At 65.5% G+C, this 18,876-nt stretch overlaps 1 protein-coding gene across 1 annotated transcript; it reads right to left on the bottom strand.

Moving 5' to 3' along the window:
- Window positions 1-1,377: 1,377 nt before the first annotated feature.
- On the bottom strand, window positions 1,378-15,568 carry CRTAC1 (cartilage acidic protein 1). Its single transcript, XM_072870391.1, has 16 exons — window positions 15,490-15,568; window positions 11,145-11,341; window positions 9,675-9,871; window positions 8,653-8,783; window positions 7,883-8,039; window positions 7,098-7,232; window positions 6,651-6,796; window positions 6,331-6,467; window positions 5,565-5,647; window positions 4,962-5,062; window positions 4,709-4,877; window positions 4,057-4,202; window positions 3,891-3,933; window positions 3,255-3,398; window positions 1,894-2,019; window positions 1,378-1,505 (listed from the first exon to the last, which is right to left on the bottom strand). The coding sequence occupies exons 1-16, from the start codon at window positions 15,532-15,534 to the stop codon at window positions 1,378-1,380; spliced, it is 2,085 nt and encodes a 694-aa protein (XP_072726492.1). The 5' UTR covers window positions 15,535-15,568.
- Window positions 15,569-18,876: the final 3,308 nt, after the last annotated feature.

Below are 18,876 nucleotides of genomic sequence, written 5' to 3'. Positions count from 1 at the left end.
CCCCAGCTGGCAGCACACAGGGTGCCATGCATCAGGGAGCAGTGGGACCGGCAAAGCCCCAGGCAGCGCTAAGGGGAGGGGGGCTTAGTCCCATGCCCACGGGCACTGCCAGCCCTTGCTGGACCCTCTGCCTGGGGCATCCTGCTCTTGGTGCTGCGAGGCAGGCTCAGCCACTGCGTGCCCTCTGCCCAGGGCACCTAGCAAAGCCCTGGTGCCGCTTCATCTGCATGATGGTGCCGTGCATTTGCCCCAGCCCTGCCCCACACGCTGCCTGTTGCTGCTCTCCAGCCCCAGCCAGATGCCCTGACCCATCTGGCAGCAGCATCCTCGCCAGCAGCATCCTCCAGCACTGCCCACGACACTGGGCACTTGCTTCTGCTCCCTGGCCAACCCAGTGCCATCCCCAGCTGGACCCAGAAAGCTCCTGAGCCCTGTACCCAGGGCAGGGAGATGCAGTGCTGGGCAGGTTCCTGCCCTTGTGCCACATGCCCCAGGCTCATGCATGGCCCAGTGTAGCCGAGACTGAGCTGTGGCATGGGCGAGCCAGGCTCCCTGCCCAGTCCCAGCAGAGCCTGCCTGCGCCTGCCTGCTGGCAGACCCCTGCCCACTCTGCCCTGCGACCTGCCCCAATGCAGGGAGGGTGCCTGGTGGAGCAGCTCCACCAGGACCCTTCCTCTCCTGCTGCTGAGCCCTCCCCCACCCACGCGTCCTGCATGCGTCTGCCACCAGCACCCCAGTTCTCAGCCTGGCCTGCAGTGGGGACCCCGAGGGGCACCTGGGCCCAGCTGCAAGGTGTGGTAGTTCGTGGGCCAGGGTGAGATGCGGGGGAATAGGAGGGTCCCTGTGACATCCAGCACCCCGAGGAGATGAGTGTCCACCTGAGTGCAGGGCTGAATGGAGCCAGTGTTCCTCTCCTGGGGTCCTGGAGGGAGGACCCTGCCCCGTGGCACTCCATTTGGCTCAGTCATGGCGTGCGTGTGGGGTGGCCCTGGCTTTGTCGTTCCTGCTAGGGCCCCTCTCCATGGAGACGTTCCTCAATAAACCCCACGCTTGATCCCCCACTGCGTGCCCCGCGTCCTCCTGTGTCAGAGGGGGGAGCGGGGCAATGGTGGGGGGCACAGAGCGGGCTGGGCTGGGCATCCCCTAGCACACTGGGGCACATGGAGCCCCACAAGGAGGGTGAGCATTGGGGAAATGAGGGGGAGGGATGGGGCAGTCTATGGGGGGATGGGGACAGACCCGTATAGCAGTCACGTGGCCCCAGTGACAGGGACCCACAGGGAAACCAGTGCAGGAAAGGGTTTATTCAGTTGGCACCGAGTGCAACCGGCACAGGGCTGGGGGCGAGCAGGGGGCACCGGGCCACACCAGGGCAGACTAGTTGCGCCGGCAGCGCCCGCCCGCGCCCAGGGAGAAGCCGTGGCGGCAGTGGCAGTGGAAGGAGCCGTGGCTGTTGTGGCAGATATGGTCACAGGGTCCAGGCTGTGCCTGGCACTCATCTATGTCTGGAAAAGAAGGGGAGAGGGTGAGAGCTGCGCCAAGGGTAGGGGGCTTGTCTGGCACGGGCAGGGCAGGGGCTGGAGGGGACATGGGGGGGCAGCTCTGGGGCTGGGTGAAGCCAGGAGATGAAGGCATCTCTAGTGCCTGCAGCCACGCAGCAGTGGTCCTGCCACCGCTTGTCCCCAAGGCTGTCAGGTGGCAGATCAACTCCTGCACAACCACAGTCTGTCCATCCTGCCCCCCATGTTTTGGGTTGGCCGGGACCAGAGCTGTGAGCACAACAGGACACCCCAGGAAACAGCGTCCCTGCTCGCAGGGCAGCACAGCTGCGCCTGGCAGCGGCCGGTGGGTGGGCACCGTGGGCTGCCAGCCCCGCTGCCTGCCCGTACTCACCCAGGCAGTGGCTGGCAGCAGGATCAAGGGGGCGGAAGCCCGGGTGGCAGTGGCAGGTGTATGCCCCAGGTGTGTTGGTGCAGAGCTGGCTGCAGTTGTGCAAGCCCTGGGCACACTCGTTGATGTCTGGTGGTGGGGAAGAGAGTGGCACAGGGTTACAGCACGTGGGGGGAAGGCAGCACGGCCCTGTTGTTGCTGCATGGGCAGGGCTGCCTGCTGCACCCCATTCCCTCCACTGCTGCACATCTGGCTGTGCTCCCAGGGCTGGGAGCAGGGATGGGCAGGGGCAGAGCTGCCCCGGGCCACTGTGCAACCTCCAGCTAGCTCCTGGCCCTGGGGCAGGGAGAGCTGGGGGATGCTGGGGGTGATCCCCACTCCTGAGCCCCCTCCCTGTGCAGCCCCAGGGGAGGGTAGGCAGAAGCGTGGGCACAGCCCTGCCCTGCACAGCTCAGGAGGCCAGACTAATAGACAGGATATAGTTTATTGGGGGGGTTCTCTGAGAGAGGGGCTGGAAGACTGAGCAGGGTCCGACTCCAAACAGTGGGGTCAAAACATTAAAAAACAGATGAGGAGGGTCCTTCCCCTGCAGGGCCAGGGGGACCCTCCTCTGCCGGGGCTGGGGGGGAGGCCCGTCACCGAGGAGGGGACAGGCGAAGCACGCACGTCGCAGGCCAAACCAGCAGGCACATGATACGGTATCGAGGCAACGGAGCAAGCGACCGCCCGGGAGGCACCGGCATGGCAGGAGCAGTGCTAGGGCGGCGAGGTGCCGGTGAAGGGGTGCTGCCCCGGGGCTGCTTTCCCAGACACGGTGCAAGGGGCAGGCAGGCTCCGTGCCCATCCCACTGCAGGCCGCCCCAGTAGGGCACAGCCGGCACTTTCAGGGCGGTTTGACATGGAGAGAAAGAGAGAGAAAAAGAGAGACAGACAGAGACCGGCCAGTCCTTCCGCCAAGGCTGCTCTGGCATGTTACAGGCAGGAGTTAAAGTGCATAGAGGCAAAGGCAGAGTCCAAGGACTAGAGGGAGGAGGGCACAGTGGGGGGGCCCAGGCCAGCTCCCGGCAGAGGGGTATCCCCCAAAAAAGGCCACTTGAGCTGCACAGAGAAGGAGAGAAGGAGCAAGAGAGAAAAAGAGAGAGAAAGAGAGAAGGGGAGTCAGTGGCAGCTCAGCGGGAGGCGCAGGATGAACAGATACAGAGCCAGGGTGCAGGTGGCTGGGCAGCCACCTGGCACATTACAGGATGTGGCCAGGCCTTTGGCAAGGGTGCGACAGCATCCCAAGGTGGTGCTTTGGGGCTGCTGCCCACTGGCTTGGCCAGGCTGCGGTGGCATGGGGTCAGGGTGTCCCAGCCATCACTCACCCACGCAAGCTGTGCCGTCCTCGTTGGGCTCAAAGCCCCGGCTGCAGCGCTTGTTGCTGCGGCAGCGGTACCCGCCATAGGTGTTGATGCAGACGGGCTTGTCCCGGGGGCAGACGAAGGGGAACTTGGTGCACTCGTCTGTGTCTACAAGCAGAAGGGTTTCGGTTTGAGACGGCTGGGCTGGGAGCTTGGGGCTGCCAGCCATGGCCGCTCCGGTTCCCCCTGCACATGCTGGATGACCCCCAGATGTAGCCATGCACAAGCTATGCCTCTGCCCAGGAGACTCACAACACGGCCATGGACACCCTGCCACATCCCTGCTGCCCCTCCGTTGCTTGTGGCTCTATCGCAATGCCTGCTAACGTGCCAGCCATACCTCCTGGCCCCGGCACAGTGCTCTCCCCCTCCCCGTGACACCACAGTCCCTCTCTAGAGCCGTGCTGCTGCCCTCATTCCAGGCCACATACTGGGCAGGCAGCCGTACCTCGCATTGAGCCACATGGCAGCCCTGCCTGCATGCCCAGCCGCCTCCCTGGCTGCCGCCTGCCTGTAGCGGGGTGCTGCCCTCGTGCCCCCCGTGGGGCTATGCTGCAGCATCCTGGGTGCAGGATGCCTGTGCCCCCAGCAGCCACTCACCTACACAGCGCCCGTTCTTGTGCTGGGAGAATCCCTGCCCGCACTGCATTTGGAGAGAAGCAGAGACCACTGGAATGGGGAGGAATCAGCCCTGGGCAGCCACGGAGCCAGCAGAGCTCAGCCCCTCATTCCTGCCTCCAGCCCTGCACCCACTCCTGGCCCTCACCTCCAGCGGGGCAGGCATGAGCGGCTCCTCTGCGTCCAGGGGGTAGGGGACCTCCAGGACGGAGTTGGTCTCACTGCTGGCCACGGCTCGTGCCACGACGCGGCCATCCGGCCAGGTCACCTCCAGGCTGCTGGCTTCATCGTGCCCTGCAGGCGGGCAGCCCGTCAGAGGGGGGGTCTCCAGGGCAGGCAGGGGCTGAAAGGAGGCCAGTGGGGTGGTAGGGATGGAGGGGCAAAGCCTCCCCTTGCTCCCTGAGCCAGGCCCCAGGTGCCCGTGCTGACAGCCCATGCACAGGGATGCAGCACGAGGGGTGCACATGGGGATGGTGGGATGCCCTGCCAGCGGGCAGGGACACCCCTGCAGGCTTGGCTGCCAGCCGTGCTGAGCCAGGGGAGGGTTAATGGGCAGGGAAAGCCCTGGTGCCTGGGCAAAGCAGCAGGCAGGGGGTGGGGAAGGGGGCAGCTGCTCCTTGCAGCAGGGCTGCAGTGGCGGTACATCCTGCCCACAGCCTCCCCCGGAGCCCACCATGCCCAGGGCAATGGGCATGATTACTACCGTGCTGCAGGGTGCTGGGGCAGCAGATGTGGCCCCTGCGCAGGGGTATGCCGGGGAAGGCTGGGGGTGGAGGCAGCCCCTTGCCCCCCCGGCTCACCCAGTCCGAAGTGTGCCACAGGCTCCATCTCGCAGAGGTACCCCGATCCACCGTCGATGATGCGCAGGTGGGCCCCGCTGCGCCGCGTGAACAGCACCACTTTGGCCCCCCGCGCAAAAGCCCCAAAGCGGGTGCGGGGGATGACGCGCAGCCAGTTGTTGCTGGTGCCCTGCAAGGGAGGAGGGAGCAGGCAGACTGAGCAAGGAGAGGCGGAAGGGACGGGGACAACCTGAGGACCCCCTGCTTGGCTCACCTGGGTGCCCTTGAAGATGGAGATTGGCTGGGCCATGGACTCGCCATGGGACAGGATGAGGTCCAGCATCCCATCGCCATCAAAATCCGTCACTGCACCCCCTGCAAGGATAGGATCATGTCATGCGTGGGGCCCGGCCCCACGTCTCCCAGCACTACACCCTGCTGCCAGTGTGGGCTCCCACAGCCAGCAGCAGCACTCCCAGCAACGCAGGGGCAATAGGGAAGATGCGGTGACCACAGTGCAGGAGTAAGGGTCCCTGTATGGGTGGCACCCTGCAGTCAGGTGGGTCAGCTCCCCAGGCAGTGGAGGGGACAGGCAGTGCCTGGGGAGCTGTGGGACACAGTGGGCAGTGGGCACCCAGGAAGGACCCCCCCAAGAGCAAAGCCCTGGGGAACAACTGGAGATGGCAGAGTTAGCTGGGTTTGGGTGGAGGGAGAAAGCACGGGGCCGCTCCCGGGTGATGGGGGCTCCAGGATGCTGGTGGGGAGCAGGCAGGTGACTCAGCCAGGCGTGCAGCATCCCCAGGCATAGAGGGTGCCAGGCAGTGCTGTAGCACACTCCCGGCATGGGCCCCCACTGCCAAGGCCGGGGGGGACCCACCCGTGCCCCGTCCCTCGGGCTCCAGCGCATCCCCCGGATTCAGCTCTTCCACGATGGGGTCTGAGTGCTCCCTGCGGATGAGCCTGCCGAGCACAGACAGGCGTTAGTGCCAGCCCCTGCGGTCCCCAGCACCTTCCCGGGAAGTGCCTGTCCCCTCCCGCAGCAGCATGGCAGAGAGGTGACAGCCCCGATGGCTATGCATGGTGGATGGGGGACAGGACTGGCCCCTGCCTATTAGCACCTCATGTCCCCACTCCATGCAGGGGTGACAGGGATGTCATGAGAGCCTGGCTCTTGTGCGTCTGAACTGCGGAGCAGCAACACCGTCTCCAAACACTGCTGCATCCCTTTGGGACGGGAGACTGGCCCCAGGGGCTCCCTGCCATGCCACTGCCCTCCACCCACCCATGGGTGCCGGCACTGGGTGGACAACCAGCTCCCACCACCCCACACGCCAGGCGAGGAGGTGCCACACAGCAGTAATGAAGAATTGACCCCCCACAATTAACAGGAGCCACGAACAAGCTTCCACACGGCTGCTAATCAGCGGTGCTGGGGACCCCGGGGGCTGCTGTAGGCACGATCACATCAGCTGGTAATGACGCTGGGAAGGGCTCAGTCACGGTGCCTTTTATTAGCCGAGCCCGAGCAGTGGCACTGCTGGAGAGGAGCCCCGTGAGCCCGACTGCACCGTGAGCCTGCCTGCTCGGCTCCCCAGAGTGGGGTGTGGGCTGCCCCGGCCCCCCAGTACCTGCCAGGCTCCTACCGGAAGAGGCGGTTGGCAGAGGAGCCGCGATAAGCGATGTTGTTGAAGAAAACTTCCAGCTCCTGATCATTGTCGAAGTCAGCTGCGATGACGGTGCGGACGGGGGACGGCATGGAGAACTTGGGGGTGGCGATGTCCTGCGTGAGGGATGGGCATGGGGTGACAACGGGCACAGGGAGCGGCACACTGGGTCCTGCTTTGGTGCTTCAGGTCCCCTCCTCACTGGGAACTGGGGCTCAAAGCCAAATCAGAGTGAAGCCGGCCCCCCCAGCCAAGGAGGCTCAGTGGCAAAGCCTGCTGTGGGAGTTCCCAGCCCTCACCCGGAATCGGACTCGCCCGGGGACCCCACTCTGCAGGTAGAGGCGGTGCGGCCCATTCCAGTTGCCATAGACGATGTCCACCCGGCCGTCGCGGTTGAAGTCAGCCAATGCCACACCACGTCCGTGCTGGTAGGGGTCATCCAGCCCTGGGGAGCCGCAAGGGGATGGGGGGAGACGGGACCCCCTCCCTGCTTCTGTCTCCCTGGGATGCCTCCCAGGATGTGCCCTGCAGTCCCCAGAGAGGTCCTCCCGGTGCAGGGCTGCATCCCTGCAGTGATGGATGCCCTGGTGCACCTCAGCCACCCTCGGTGGTCAGCGAGGCTCTGGGTCCCCAGGACTGTCCCTCCACCCTGCATTCAACCAGTCCCCGCAGGCAGGGGCAGGCAGAGCCAGCCCTGCCCTGAGGTCCCCAACGCCTGGGTGCTCCCCCCCGCTTCCCCTACTCACCCACGGCAGCCGCCACATCCCAGTACGTCCCATCCCCCCGGTTGTGGAAGAGGAAGTTGGGGCTGTTCTCATTACCGCAGAATATGTCAGAGGCGCTGTCACTCAGGATGGGGCCCACGGCCAGCCCACGGCCCCCTGGGGACAGCAGCCCAGGGGTGAGGGGACAGCTGGCACCCTGCCCCAGCGGAGTTCTTGTCCCCCCATGCCCCCTCGGTGCTGCCCACCCGATGCTCCCAGGACCCCCAGTGTCCCCTCCTCGCCCACCTCCCACCTTCAGTCCCTCTCATCAGGAGCTAATTGGGCCTGGCAGCCGCTTGTGTCACTCCCAACACTAATCACTGTCATCGCCATGGTGACAACACTCCTAATTAGTGACAATTTACCGCTGGGGAGACAGGGCACTGCAGCAGTCCCTGCGGTGGTGGGGCAGCGTGGGGCACAGGCTGGCACGCTCCCTGCTCCCGTGCCCAGGTCCCCATGCCGTGCTGCCAGCCACGCAGGTGCTGCGGGCTCCGGGGGGATCAGCCTGGCTGCCGGGCAGGGTGATGGTGGGCACGGAGGTCCTGGGTGAGCACCCCGGGGCCCTCGTCCCTTCCACGGGCCGTGGGGCTACCGCTAGATGGGGCAGTCAGGCAGCCTAACGCGTGGCACGGGCCCCTGCCTGCGCTGCCCTGCCCTGCCCTGCCTGCAATGGGCGCTGCCCTGCCCTGCCCTGCCCTGCCTGCAATGGGATCCCGCGCCCACCAGTGCCCTGTCCCCTCCGCGGGGCTGCAGCAGCCGGGTACCTGTGTACTTGCTGACACCAGCCTGGGCGGCCACGTCCACCAGCACCACGATGCCGCGGGCAGGGTCACTGGCAGCCACGTCCATCTCGATCAGGGCGTGGGGGCCCACGTTGCCGCTGGCGTAGTTGGCGATGTAGATGGAGTACCTGCCGGAGCCCTGTGGCCGGCAGCACCTCCTCAGCACACACCCACCCACCCAAAACCCGACTCCACGGGGACCACAGCATCCCTGCCGTGGGGCTGGATGCTCTCGTGGCTCCATGGGACCGCTACCATGTGCTGAGCAAAGCCCATCGTGAAAAGCATCCCAGGAGTGGGGATGTGCCCCATTGCCTCCAGGACCTCTGCGATCCCCAGGCTCAGGGTGCTGGCATGGGGCACCCTGCCCCCCCAGCATCCCCGGTGTGCCAGGTCACCCCCACCACCCCCCTTGTCCCGTGCAGCAGCTGGACCCTGATTTAGTGATAAAACAAACCGCTGGGGGAGGAAGAAGAAGAAAGAGCAAGTGACAGGAACATAAATCACCTCGACAGGCACGTTTATCAGCTGGCGGCAACCATGTGGACAGGCGCCCACAGTCCCCATGGCTGGGGGGGGCTGCCAGTCCTGACAGCCATGCGCTCCTGGGGGGCACCCCTGGCCCCAGTGGGGGGTGGGATGGGGCTGGTGCCCAGGAGAGGGGAGAGGTCCCCCGGGACCCTGCAGGGGAGGGCTGGAGTGGCACGGGGGGTGGGAAGGGAGGGGAGATGCCCCCTGCCCTGCCTGCTCACCGTCCGGTCCACGCAGGCAACAGAGCGCCCGGCGAAGCGGCTGGCTACCTCCCGGTTCACCTCATCGCTCAGGAGGTCCTCCCAGCGCCCGTTGCGGAGCTTGAAGAGCTTGTCCGTGTAGGTGGCCATGCCTGGGGGGGCATGGGTCAGGGGGCTGCAGCATCCCGCCTCCTCCCGAGGAGGGTGCCCTGTGGCAAGGGGAGGCTGGGGAAGGGGCATCCCAAACCCCTGCTCTGTCCCCTGCAGCCCCACGGGGCCAGGCTGCCACTGCAAGAGCCCCCACGACCCTTAAGGGCCACTGGGAGACACGCAGAAGAATCAACTCATTAAGGTAAAATGTGTCCCAATGGGGCACAGCCCCGTAGATCATCCCTGGGAAGGCAAAAAAATCGATTCGGTGCCAGGCACAGGCAGCAAGCTGCGCTGCCCGTGACAGCACCGATGGCAGTGCCTGATTTAGGGACAGGTGCGCCGGCACGGGTAATTAGGAGTGTCAGGAAGACAGATCCGCTGCCTGGAGGTCAGGGCTGTGGGACAGGGACACAGGGCAGAGCTGGGCTGGAGCACTGACCCAGGGAACTCTGGGGATGCCCAGTGCCAAGCTGGAGCATGTGGGTCTCCTCCGCACAACAGACACCCTGGGAGCTGGGACAGCACTGGCAGGGCAGGATTAGACCTGGCTTGGTCCAGCGGGCACAGGAGAGCCATGGCACGGAGGGGCACAGCTGCTGCAGGGCACAGGTGGGATTTGCAGCACAGGGTCCCTGTGGCGGGGCAGCCCCAGGGGTCATGGGGAAGCTGCCGCCCTGCTCAGGGTGCCACCGGGAGGGCAGTGGGCAGCTGAAGTGCTGACTCAGCAGCTGTCTGGGCTCAGTGTCCCGCCCGTGCTGCCATCAATCAATGGAGCCACTCAACTGAGAAATTAACTCCAGCCCGCACACATCCCTCACGCGCCGAAGGTCACGGGCGGCCGTGCCGGGAGCTCCCCCCGCGCCCAGAGCTCGGCCGCCGGCAGGGCTCACCGGAGAAGGCGTTGTTGGTGTTGAGGAAGTAGATCTCCTCACGGCCATCCCCATCGATGTCGCAGGCTGTCACGCCGATGGCATTGCCCTGCCGGTCCCGCAGCGCGTAGTACGGGGAGCCCCGCTCATCCTCCGCCACATTCACCAGCCGCCCCCGCGCCTTGTCATACTTGAGCACCAGGTTGGGGCCGTTGTACCTGCAGATGTGAGCAGGGGTGATGTCTCCCTGCAGCCTGGGGACAGGATGAAAGTCCCCATCCCATCCCTGGGGGGAAACCGGATTTTCCCCATGATGGGCACAGCAGAGACCTGCATGGTCCATGGAGGCCAGGGATGCTGCGCTGCCCTCAGCACTCAAACATGGGGCTGGCTCCCAGCTGCAGATGGGGAGGGCTCAGCCTGGACCTCTTCCAGCCCATGTCAGGCATCCCATGTCTACCTGGCCTTGGTATCCCAGGGCAATGCCAGGATAGGGGTGGGGTCTGGGCAGCCAGTGGGGCAGGATGGGGTGCAGGTCCCTGCTTGCAGCCCTTTCCCAGGGCAGGGAGACCAGCACGCAACACAAATCCTCTCGGCACAGTGCGCCCCACCGGCTCCCCACCCAGTGCACCAGTAAACAAGTTATACAACGGGCACCGCGGGTGCTTACAAAACCCCAGCTGGCTGCTTGGCTCAGCCCGGCTGGGAGTGTTGGCCCGGGCCCCTCCAAGGTCCCCGGTGCTGCCCGTGGTTTGCTGCCCCAGGGTGATGCTCAGAGCAGCGGCAGAACCAGACTCTGCAACCGTGGTGCCCCTAGCTGCCGCAGCCCCACCGGATGGGATCCGTGGGGGTGAGTGGCTCCCTCCAGGTGAGCCTCCCTCGGGGATGAGCAGAATGGTGTGTACACAGACACACTGCGCCGGTGGCTCACAGCTGTGCCAGCACACACACGAGAGCCCACACCGTGTTCCCCGCTGTCCCCGGCCAGGGCCGGACACACTGGCAGCAGCTGCTCCGTGTCCAGCCCTGCTCGGGCGCTGGCAGCGCACCACACGGTTCCCTGCCTTCCCCGGCTCCTGCCAGCCCTTCCGAGCCATCACTCCAATAAAGGGCTATAAAAAGCCTCCAGCCAATTAACTGAATCTCCGGAGAGCGCTGAGTCCTGTCAGTGGAGCCGAGCCGGCTTGGGGACACGCTGGCTCTGCGCTGCAGGGTGGATCCCAGCCGCTGGGCAGCTGCCACCGCCCTGCAGAGGGGGGACCTGGCCCTGGGGCCGGGATGGGGGCACCCACATGGTCCCGCACAGGCACCCAGCTGGCACCAGCACCCTATGTGGATGCACACACACGAGTGGGTGCATGCAGACCCCCATCCCACCACCCTTGTGCACGACACCCCAGCCAGCCACATGCCCACGGAGGAGCAAAGAGCTCCCGGCCCTGCAGGGCCACCAGGTCCCGCTGTCACCAAGGCGCTGGATGTACCACTCACCCTGCCACCACGATCTCGAAGTCACCGTCGGCATCCAGGTCGGTGACAGCCACGCCATAGTTGAGCTGCGTGGGGTTGCTGTCATAGTCAGGCGGGAGAAGGCGGTGGGTGACGGCCGCAAACATGGGCTCGCTGCGCTGGGAGCCCTCACTGAGCCAGGCCAGGGACAGCAGGCACAGCGCCAGCATCCTGGGCACCTGGGAGAGACCTGCAGCCTGTCAGCTCCAGGAGGAGACGGCTTCACCAGCCAGGAGGGCCCCCAAGGCCTCGCTCCACGGTGCCCAAGCATCTGAACCGCCCTTGCACACTCTCTTTCCGTCCCTTGTCACCCACCCCAGCCTGTGCCACCCCACCAGCCCTGAGACCCTTGGGCACTGCCACAGCTCTGGCATCCCCATGCACGGACCCTCCTGGCTGCAGCTCACCCTCGAGGCTTCCTTGGGACAGGACCGTACCCCAGCAAGCTGGGAGCCAAGGCTGAAGAGAAGCTGTGGGAGCCATGGGAGGGACCCAGGAGGAGGCTGTGGGAGCCCATCCCATGGGAGGGATTCAGGAGGCAGCAGGAGGGCTGCAGGGTGCTGACAAAGCTGGGCTCAGCCCCAGCTTGCCCTGTCCCAAGGGGCTGCTGGCACCCAAGCTCCTGGCAAGTCATGATGCCAATCACTGCTCCCTTGGCAGGGCCAGAGGAAGCAGGCAGTCACCTGGCTGGGGAGCTCATCCCCTCTCTGGCTGGTCCTCTGGAGCTGGGGAAGGCCATGGAGAGAACATGGGGATACTCTGCCAGGTGACTCCTGTGTGCCTCAGTTTCCCCACCCTGCTGGCACTGTTTCTCCCAGGGGCTCTGTGGGGTGAGCTCCTCCCAGGCTGGCCAGGGAAGGTGTCTGCACAGGGATGTGGCGACAGGAAGGAGATGCTAGGAGGAACGGGAGACTGGGAGGAGAGGCTCAATTAACCTGGACTGCAGAGGACAGTATCTGCCAGCACTGCTGGCAAGGCTGCGGAGATTTTGGAGCTGGCTCTGACCTGGCTGTAGCATGGGTGACAAGCAAGGTGGCACTCAGGACGGCTAGCCCTTGCCACAGGCCAGGCACTCCCCTCCAGAGGGGAAAAGGCCAGCAGTGAGCCATGTGTCCCTGGGCTGTGGGCATGAACCCATGTGCCAGCGCTCCAGCTGGGAGCAAGAGCAGCCTGTCCCACCCTCGCAGCCTGGAGGGGTGGCTGGGACACCCGGGGCACCCAGCTGTGAAGGCAGGGGATACTGCTTCATGTGGCCATGCCAGCCCCCCGGGCAGGGCTGCCCCCGCTTCCCAGGGAGCCAGGAACAGCCCCCAGCCTTGGCATGGGGATAGGGGAGAACGGCCCCGCTGCCAGCCAGTCCCCATGCCGTGGACCTCGCCAGCGGGCAAAGGAAGCTGTGGCAGCTGCATGGTGCCACATGTGCCTGGCTTGGAGAGGGGAAGGCGCCCAATGGCTTAGATCCTGGCAGGCCCACCGGGCTGCAGGAGCAGCCTTTTGCTGCCTCCCCTGGGGATGGGAACGGTCCCAAGGGTCTTTGGGGGGCCAGGATTCCCCTGCCACAAGCAAATAGCTTGCTTGGCCACCTGGCTGGGCAGGAAGGGGCTGTCCTCCAGCTGCAGAGGAGACCTTGAGCCCCACTGGCCAGCATACCCAGAGCCCTGCATCCCACTGCACAGGCCCTGCTCCCCTTCCCTTTCCAATCCCATCCATTCCGCAGGCTCAGCTGCAAGGGTGGATGTGTGTGTGTGTGTGTGTGTGTGTGTGTGCGCGTGTGTGCGTGCGTGTCCGTCCCCAGCTCTACTCTGCGCTGCTCCCATCCCATCCCCTCCCTGGCCTGACCCACGTCCTCTCACAGACCCAGGCACAGCCAGCCCCCCTCTGGCACCGTGCTCTCTGCTGCCCAGCCAGACTTGGGGCACTGTGCCCATCATCATGCCGTCGGGTCTGAAGCAGCTCTCCAGGGGCAGGAGCCTGGGTCTTTCCCTGGTGCAGGTGCCCCATGCAAGGCACATATGATGAGGTTTCACTGGGTTGCACAGGGATGGGACAGTCCCTGGGTGTCACTCTGCAGTGCCAGGCAGTGAGGGAAGGGGAGCTTTTGCCACAGCTCCACTCTGGGCTCACCAAAGCAAGCATGGGGGAGAGCCACCCACATGTGGACATATGGGTGCAGGGCTGCCACATGAGCCCCCTGCCAATGCAGAGTGGTGCCCCCTCACCCCCAGCCACAGTCAGGCAATGGGTGGCTGTCCCCAGGCCACCGCAGGGCTCTCCCTGCTCTGCCTCCCCTCCAGCTCCTTCTCCCCACAGCTTGGCCCATTCCCCAGGTACCCCCCTGCCCCATCCAGCTGCAGCTGAAATCCCTCCAGGCTGGATGGAGCTTTTCCAGGAAGAAACAATGTTCCTGATTGGAGACAAAAGGTTTTTCCCAGCAGATCCGGTGTTTGGTGCCATGGGGAAGGGATGCATGGCCCAGAGCCAGGCCATTTTGGGAAGGGGGAGGGATGCCTAGGTTCTGCATGGCAAATGGGAAAGGCCTCATGGTTCCCAGCGTGCCGCTGATAGCACCGCGGCCCTGGCATGAAGCTCCACCTGACGTTTGAGGCTCTGGGGTCCTACTTATATGCAGGGCAGAGCTCAGCCTGTCTTGTCCTAGCAGAACCATGTCTTGTGTTGTGGCATCTGGTAGCAAGGTCACCCCAGGAGCTGTGGACACCCCAGGGTGCCTGCTCAGCATGGCTAAGCCTGGTGACACGAAGCCAAGGTGCCAGGCAGGGGTAGAGGCAGCAGGAGGATGGGAGCAAGGCAGGGGGTGCCACAGGCACCCATGCAGGGTGTGGCCAGGCAGTGCAGGGACAGGGTGCTAGCCCCATGGCAGGGATGCAGCATGTAGGGCTCACCTGTCCCCACACATGGCTGTGGCTGGCAAAGCCCTGTGAGGAGGGTGGGATGGGACAGGGACAGGAGCCGTGGGGCAGGCAGGGGGTTGTGCTCCAGACCCCTCACCACAGATGGGGAGATGCTGTCCCCAGGGCTCCTCATGTACCCACATGCGGACCCCCAGCCCCCATCATGGGGAGGGTGGGAGCTGGCTCTGTGTGGCCACCCCGTCCCGCATGCCACCGTGACATTGCTGTCCACCACACCACACACCCCAGTGATGTCATGCTCCACCACTGCAGCGACATCCCATCCCGGGCCGCAGCCACCTCCAGCACTACTACAACATTGCATGACATCGTGCAGCAGGGGCCTTATCACAGCCCAAAGGCACCCCAGAGCAGTGACATGGTGACATCACAGCAGCCCATGACATCAGGCTGCATGTGCCCCAGTAACATCGTATTGCCATTCCTGCCATTCCCAGGCTGCCACAGCTGTACCCGCCAGGGTAGAGGACAAGGCAGGAGACATCCCGCAGACCCAGCGGCCCCTCTCCCACAGCAGCTGTGCTGCCTAGGGATGCCAGCAGTGCCCTCTCCACAGCACTTCAGCCCCAAGCAGCCCAGCCCCTGCAGTGCCTCTGCTCTGGTCAAAGCCCATGAGCCCCAGTCCCGCTGCCCTGGCTGCTCACTGCTGCCGTGGGCTGAGCACCGCTCCCTCCCACACCCCTCTCACAGACCCTGGCCTGTGCACAGATCCTACCACGGATGCTTCTGACGGGCACAAAGCCCCCAGCTGCTGGCTGTCCCATCCCTCTCCCCTCCCATGCAGGACTCCTCAGCACCGGACCTGGCACGCTGGGGCTCAGCCAGCAGCAGCTAATGCAGTGTGGAGATGAGCAGTCACCTTAGCCTCTGAGCTCAGCCCAAAGGGACACCAGGTCCTTGTGGGGCTCGGCTGCGGCCACTTGCTCCCAGACCCACCAGCGCACAACCAGCCCCTTCCCACGCAGGCAGATGCACGGATGGACCCCTCTATCCACAGCCCCCAGCCCCTCCACGGGCTCAGCCACGACCAAGCACAAATGTCCCTAGAAAGAGGAGCTGCCCGTTCTCTCCCTCCGTCCCTAGCTTCTCCTCACCCTGATGCCTCTCCCCCAGTCCCAGCCCACGCCCCCCATCACCGCTCCATCCTCCTGAGCCCGGTCCCCCCCAGCCCAGCATCCTTCCATCCCCGTCCCCATCCCATCCTTCATCCCCCTTCCTCCCGCCTTGCCACCCCGCATCCCCTCCACGCTGCGGGGGCGGGCTGCGTGCCGGCTCCCGCTTCCTCCCGCCACCAACTTCTCTCCGGGCCGGTGACCGTGCCGGAGTTGAAAGACACCCCCTCCCCGCCCCGGAGTCCCCGGGAAACTTCACGGAGCGGCAAACCACCCCCTACTCACGGGCCAGGGGGGCCGCCCGGCGCCCCCGCGCCGGCGGGAGCGCATCCCGCAGCGCCCGCCTCGCCTCGCCGCCCGCCTCCGGCCCCGGCTCCGGCGCTCCCCGGCTTCCGACCGGGCCGGCCCGGCCGAGCGGCGCCTTATGTAGGGCCGGGCGGCGGCGGCAGCGCCAATGAGCGCGGTGAGGGGCGCCGCTGCCAATGGAGAGCGCGGAGGTGGGGCTGCGCCGCGCTCCTCTGCCGATTTACTGCCCTCCTCGCGGCGGCAGCGCCGGCCGCCGTGCTGCGGGGGGACCCGCCGGGGAGCGTCGCCCCGGGCACCGAGCTCGCCGGGCTGGAAGTGGTGGCGGGATGCGGGATGAGCGGGGCGTCGCTTCCCGGGCAGCCGGAGCCGCGGCGGGGGAGCTGGCTGGGCGCGGGGGGGGCTCCGGGCTCGCAGGGGAGAAGCAGCACCCCCGCGGTCACCCCCGTGGGTGCTGGGGGGTGGGTGGCACTCGGGGCACGGCGGGGCACGGCTTCCCGCCTCCTGCAAGGGCAGCTGGGGCGACGGGGTGAGGAGAGCCAGGGATCTGCCCCAGCCTTGCTGCAGCGGGGGTTTGCCCCACAGAGCCGTGCAACTGCGGGCAGGGGAGGGGGAAAGGCAGCGGAGCTGGGCAGCCCCTGTAGTGCAACACCCAGCTGCACCCCGAGGGCTCAGCAGCCTCCCTGTGCCATCACCCTGCCGGTCACCCACCTCCCTGCTGCCACCCTCCCTCTTCAGGGACCCCAGGAGCGGCTGTGCCCTGGCAGCCGGTCGGCACTGCAAGAAAGGCCCCATTTCAGGCCAGGCACTGACTTGCCCAAAATCTTGTAGTCAGTGGATGCCAGAGCCAGGATCACACTTAGCCCACAAGCCTGCCTTCCCTGATGTGTCTTCTTCCTGCGTGGCCTCTGTGGGGCTGGGCACAGAGCTCTCCGTGTGTCTCTGGATGCAGCAAGTGGCTGTGGCAAGGACTGGAACAGCACTGGCAGGGCACAAGGCTACCAGGTCACCCCAGTGGAGCACATTCGCAGCTGCCCCCGCACGGAGCCTGGGGCTGTGGCCACCAGGAGAGACATGCTGGGAGACAGCAGGAGAGACATGCTGGGAGACAGCAGGAGCCGCAGGAGCCCACACAGTTTGGGCTGCTTCGAGTGGCTAATCACCTGCCCTGCTAAAACCCTTATTTCTCATTCGAACGTGCCTGGCTACAGCTTCTGCCTGTTGCTCCCAGTTCTTCTCTCCCTGCTGGATTCGAGAGCTCTCCAGTCCCAGTGATTGTCTCCCAAGAAGGTGCTTCCATGTGGCCATCAAGTACCCTTTGATTTCATTTCCGATGACTCCCTCTCGCAGGGTGCCTGGCTGAGCACTGGGCTTGCTGCGCGACTGCCTGCTGCAGGGTCCCCACGGCCAGCGTGATGGTGTCTGGGCACAGGGAACCCGCTGTGGGGCACTGCCGTGGGGCAGGAACTGCCACTGCTCTCTATGTTCACCATGGGGAGGCTGGGATGCCCACCAGGGCTGGGAGGCCAGCGTGACCATCACACAGGTGCAATGCTGCGCTCACGTGTCCTCGTGCACCGCAGAGCTGCGGGTGCGCTCTGCCTGCCGGTGGCCCGCAGCCCCGGCGCCTGGCTGCAGCCTTGCACGTGCTTGTGCGCTGAGGGCAAGCACCTCCTCTGCTGAGTTGTTAGCTCATCCCAGATTTAGTAACCACCTGGGTAATTATTAGCACAAACTCTGCAAGCCCACTCCCAATGCCCTCTCTGTGACCAGCAGGTACAGAGCACAAACATCAGAGGGAAGCCAGCTCGAGCATGCCGAGACTGTGAATGGCGCTGGGCACACCGGCTCCCTGGGGCCACAAACCTGGTGTGCCAGCACACCGGGGCCCAGCCCTGGCCCTGAGCGTGTGCACACCCACTGGCAGAGGCATGGCAGCACGCCAGCACACTGCACACATGCACCTGTACGCGCGTGTGTGTGCATAGGTGCGCACACGTGACATGCACAGCAAGACACGCAGGTGGTGCACACATGCAGCTCTGCAGGTGCACACCCCCTGTCAGCAGGGATGCGCTCACACCATGACACCCCGTAGGTACACGCATGCTGCGTGCATGCGGGGCACACGTGCCGAGAGGGCCTTGCACGCTGCAGCCCCCAGCCCATGCTAGTGGCACCCAGCAGGGTGATTTTCCACTTGCAGGGCTGCAAGGTGCTCCCCAATACCTGCTGTTGGAGCCCCTCGGTGCCCTTCCCATGGATGCTGCCACCCCGCCGGGCTAGGACGTTTCTCTGGGGGCGAGAGCAGCAGCAGGCACCTTAGGATAACAACTGCCGTGGCTATAATCCACAGCCCTGCATCTGTCCCTGTGCCCTGTGCCGGCCCAGCCTGGCCCAGCCGTCTCCATCCCACTCCTCTGCTTGCACCTGCGTGGTGGAGCACGGTGGGGTGAGGACCCCAGGATGGGACACGGGTCTCCGCAAGGAGCTGTGGAGGGGAGCGCAGACCATCAGTGAAACGAGCTGGGATGTATGCAGGAACATTTGCAGGGCAGTGAGGCAGGGCGCGGGCGCCGGAGTGCGGGGAGCCTGGCTGTGCGGTGCATGGGGGGGACGTGCAGGGGACGGTGGCGGCGGGGACAATGCACAGGAAATTAGAGCGAGCGACAAGCAGACATGCTGCAGGGGGAAGGGAGCTGCTGCGCTCCACCGAGGGCTGCAGGCAGGCAGGGGGAGGCTCTTCTGCTGAGCTGGGGCCAGCGTGAGCACCAGTCACTTCCTTGCACACCTGGGGCCCCCCTTTCCCATCCCCAGGGCAGACGTGTCCCGGCTTTCCCTGGCCCTTGTTCCTGGGGTGCTTGCCCCATCCATGCTGACCCAGCCCCCCTGGGAGTGGGGACCCTCTTGCAGCCGACAGCCCTGGCACCCTGTGCTCCTGTGCCTGCTGGCTCATCTGCCACCCCAGGATCTCCCTGGGGAGAAGGGAGGAGGATGCTGGGGACTGGTCTGCCCCTTGCTTGCATTGCAATGGGCGGAGGGGTGGCACAGGGCTGTTCACTGACAGTGCCAAGCGCTCCGGCCAGCCAGGGTGAGCCTGTGGGGTGGCAGGGCCAGGTGAGCCCCATGGCCCTTGCAGGGCCAGCACTGCTCTGGGAGCTGGGGCACCCTCAGCAGGATTGGAATCTGCCCAGGATCAGCTGGATGCATGGAGCACCCAGTCTGTCCCCTCTGGCAAATTCCAGATGGTGCAACACAAACTGGGTGCAGGTGAGCAGAGCAGTGCTGACTCAAGGCACTAACCTCCAGGATTCTTCACTGGGGCTGTCGTTCCTCTTTCTAGAGCACCGTGAAGGCCGAGACACCTGC

The sequence above is a fragment of the Ciconia boyciana genome, chromosome 8, assembly GCF_034638445.1.
Source record: "Ciconia boyciana chromosome 8, ASM3463844v1, whole genome shotgun sequence".
NCBI classification, from domain to species: domain Eukaryota; kingdom Metazoa; phylum Chordata; class Aves; order Ciconiiformes; family Ciconiidae; genus Ciconia; species Ciconia boyciana.
Note: the sequence above shows the minus strand (reverse complement) of the source record. Positions and strands in the feature narration are given on the sequence as shown.

Coding starts and splice junctions, on each gene's coding strand:
- CRTAC1 (XM_072870391.1), bottom strand. CDS start 15,534: ATGCGCTCCCGCCGGCGCGGGGGCGCCGGGCGGCCCCCCTGGCCC. Junction 8,784..9,674: donor CACCAACAACGCCTTCTCCG/GTGAGCCCTGCC, acceptor ATGCCCCCCCAG/GCATGGCCACCTACACGGAC. Junction 4,203..4,708: donor TGTGGCACACTTCGGACTGG/GTGAGCCGGGGG, acceptor GCCCGCCTGCAG/GGCACGATGAAGCCAGCAGC.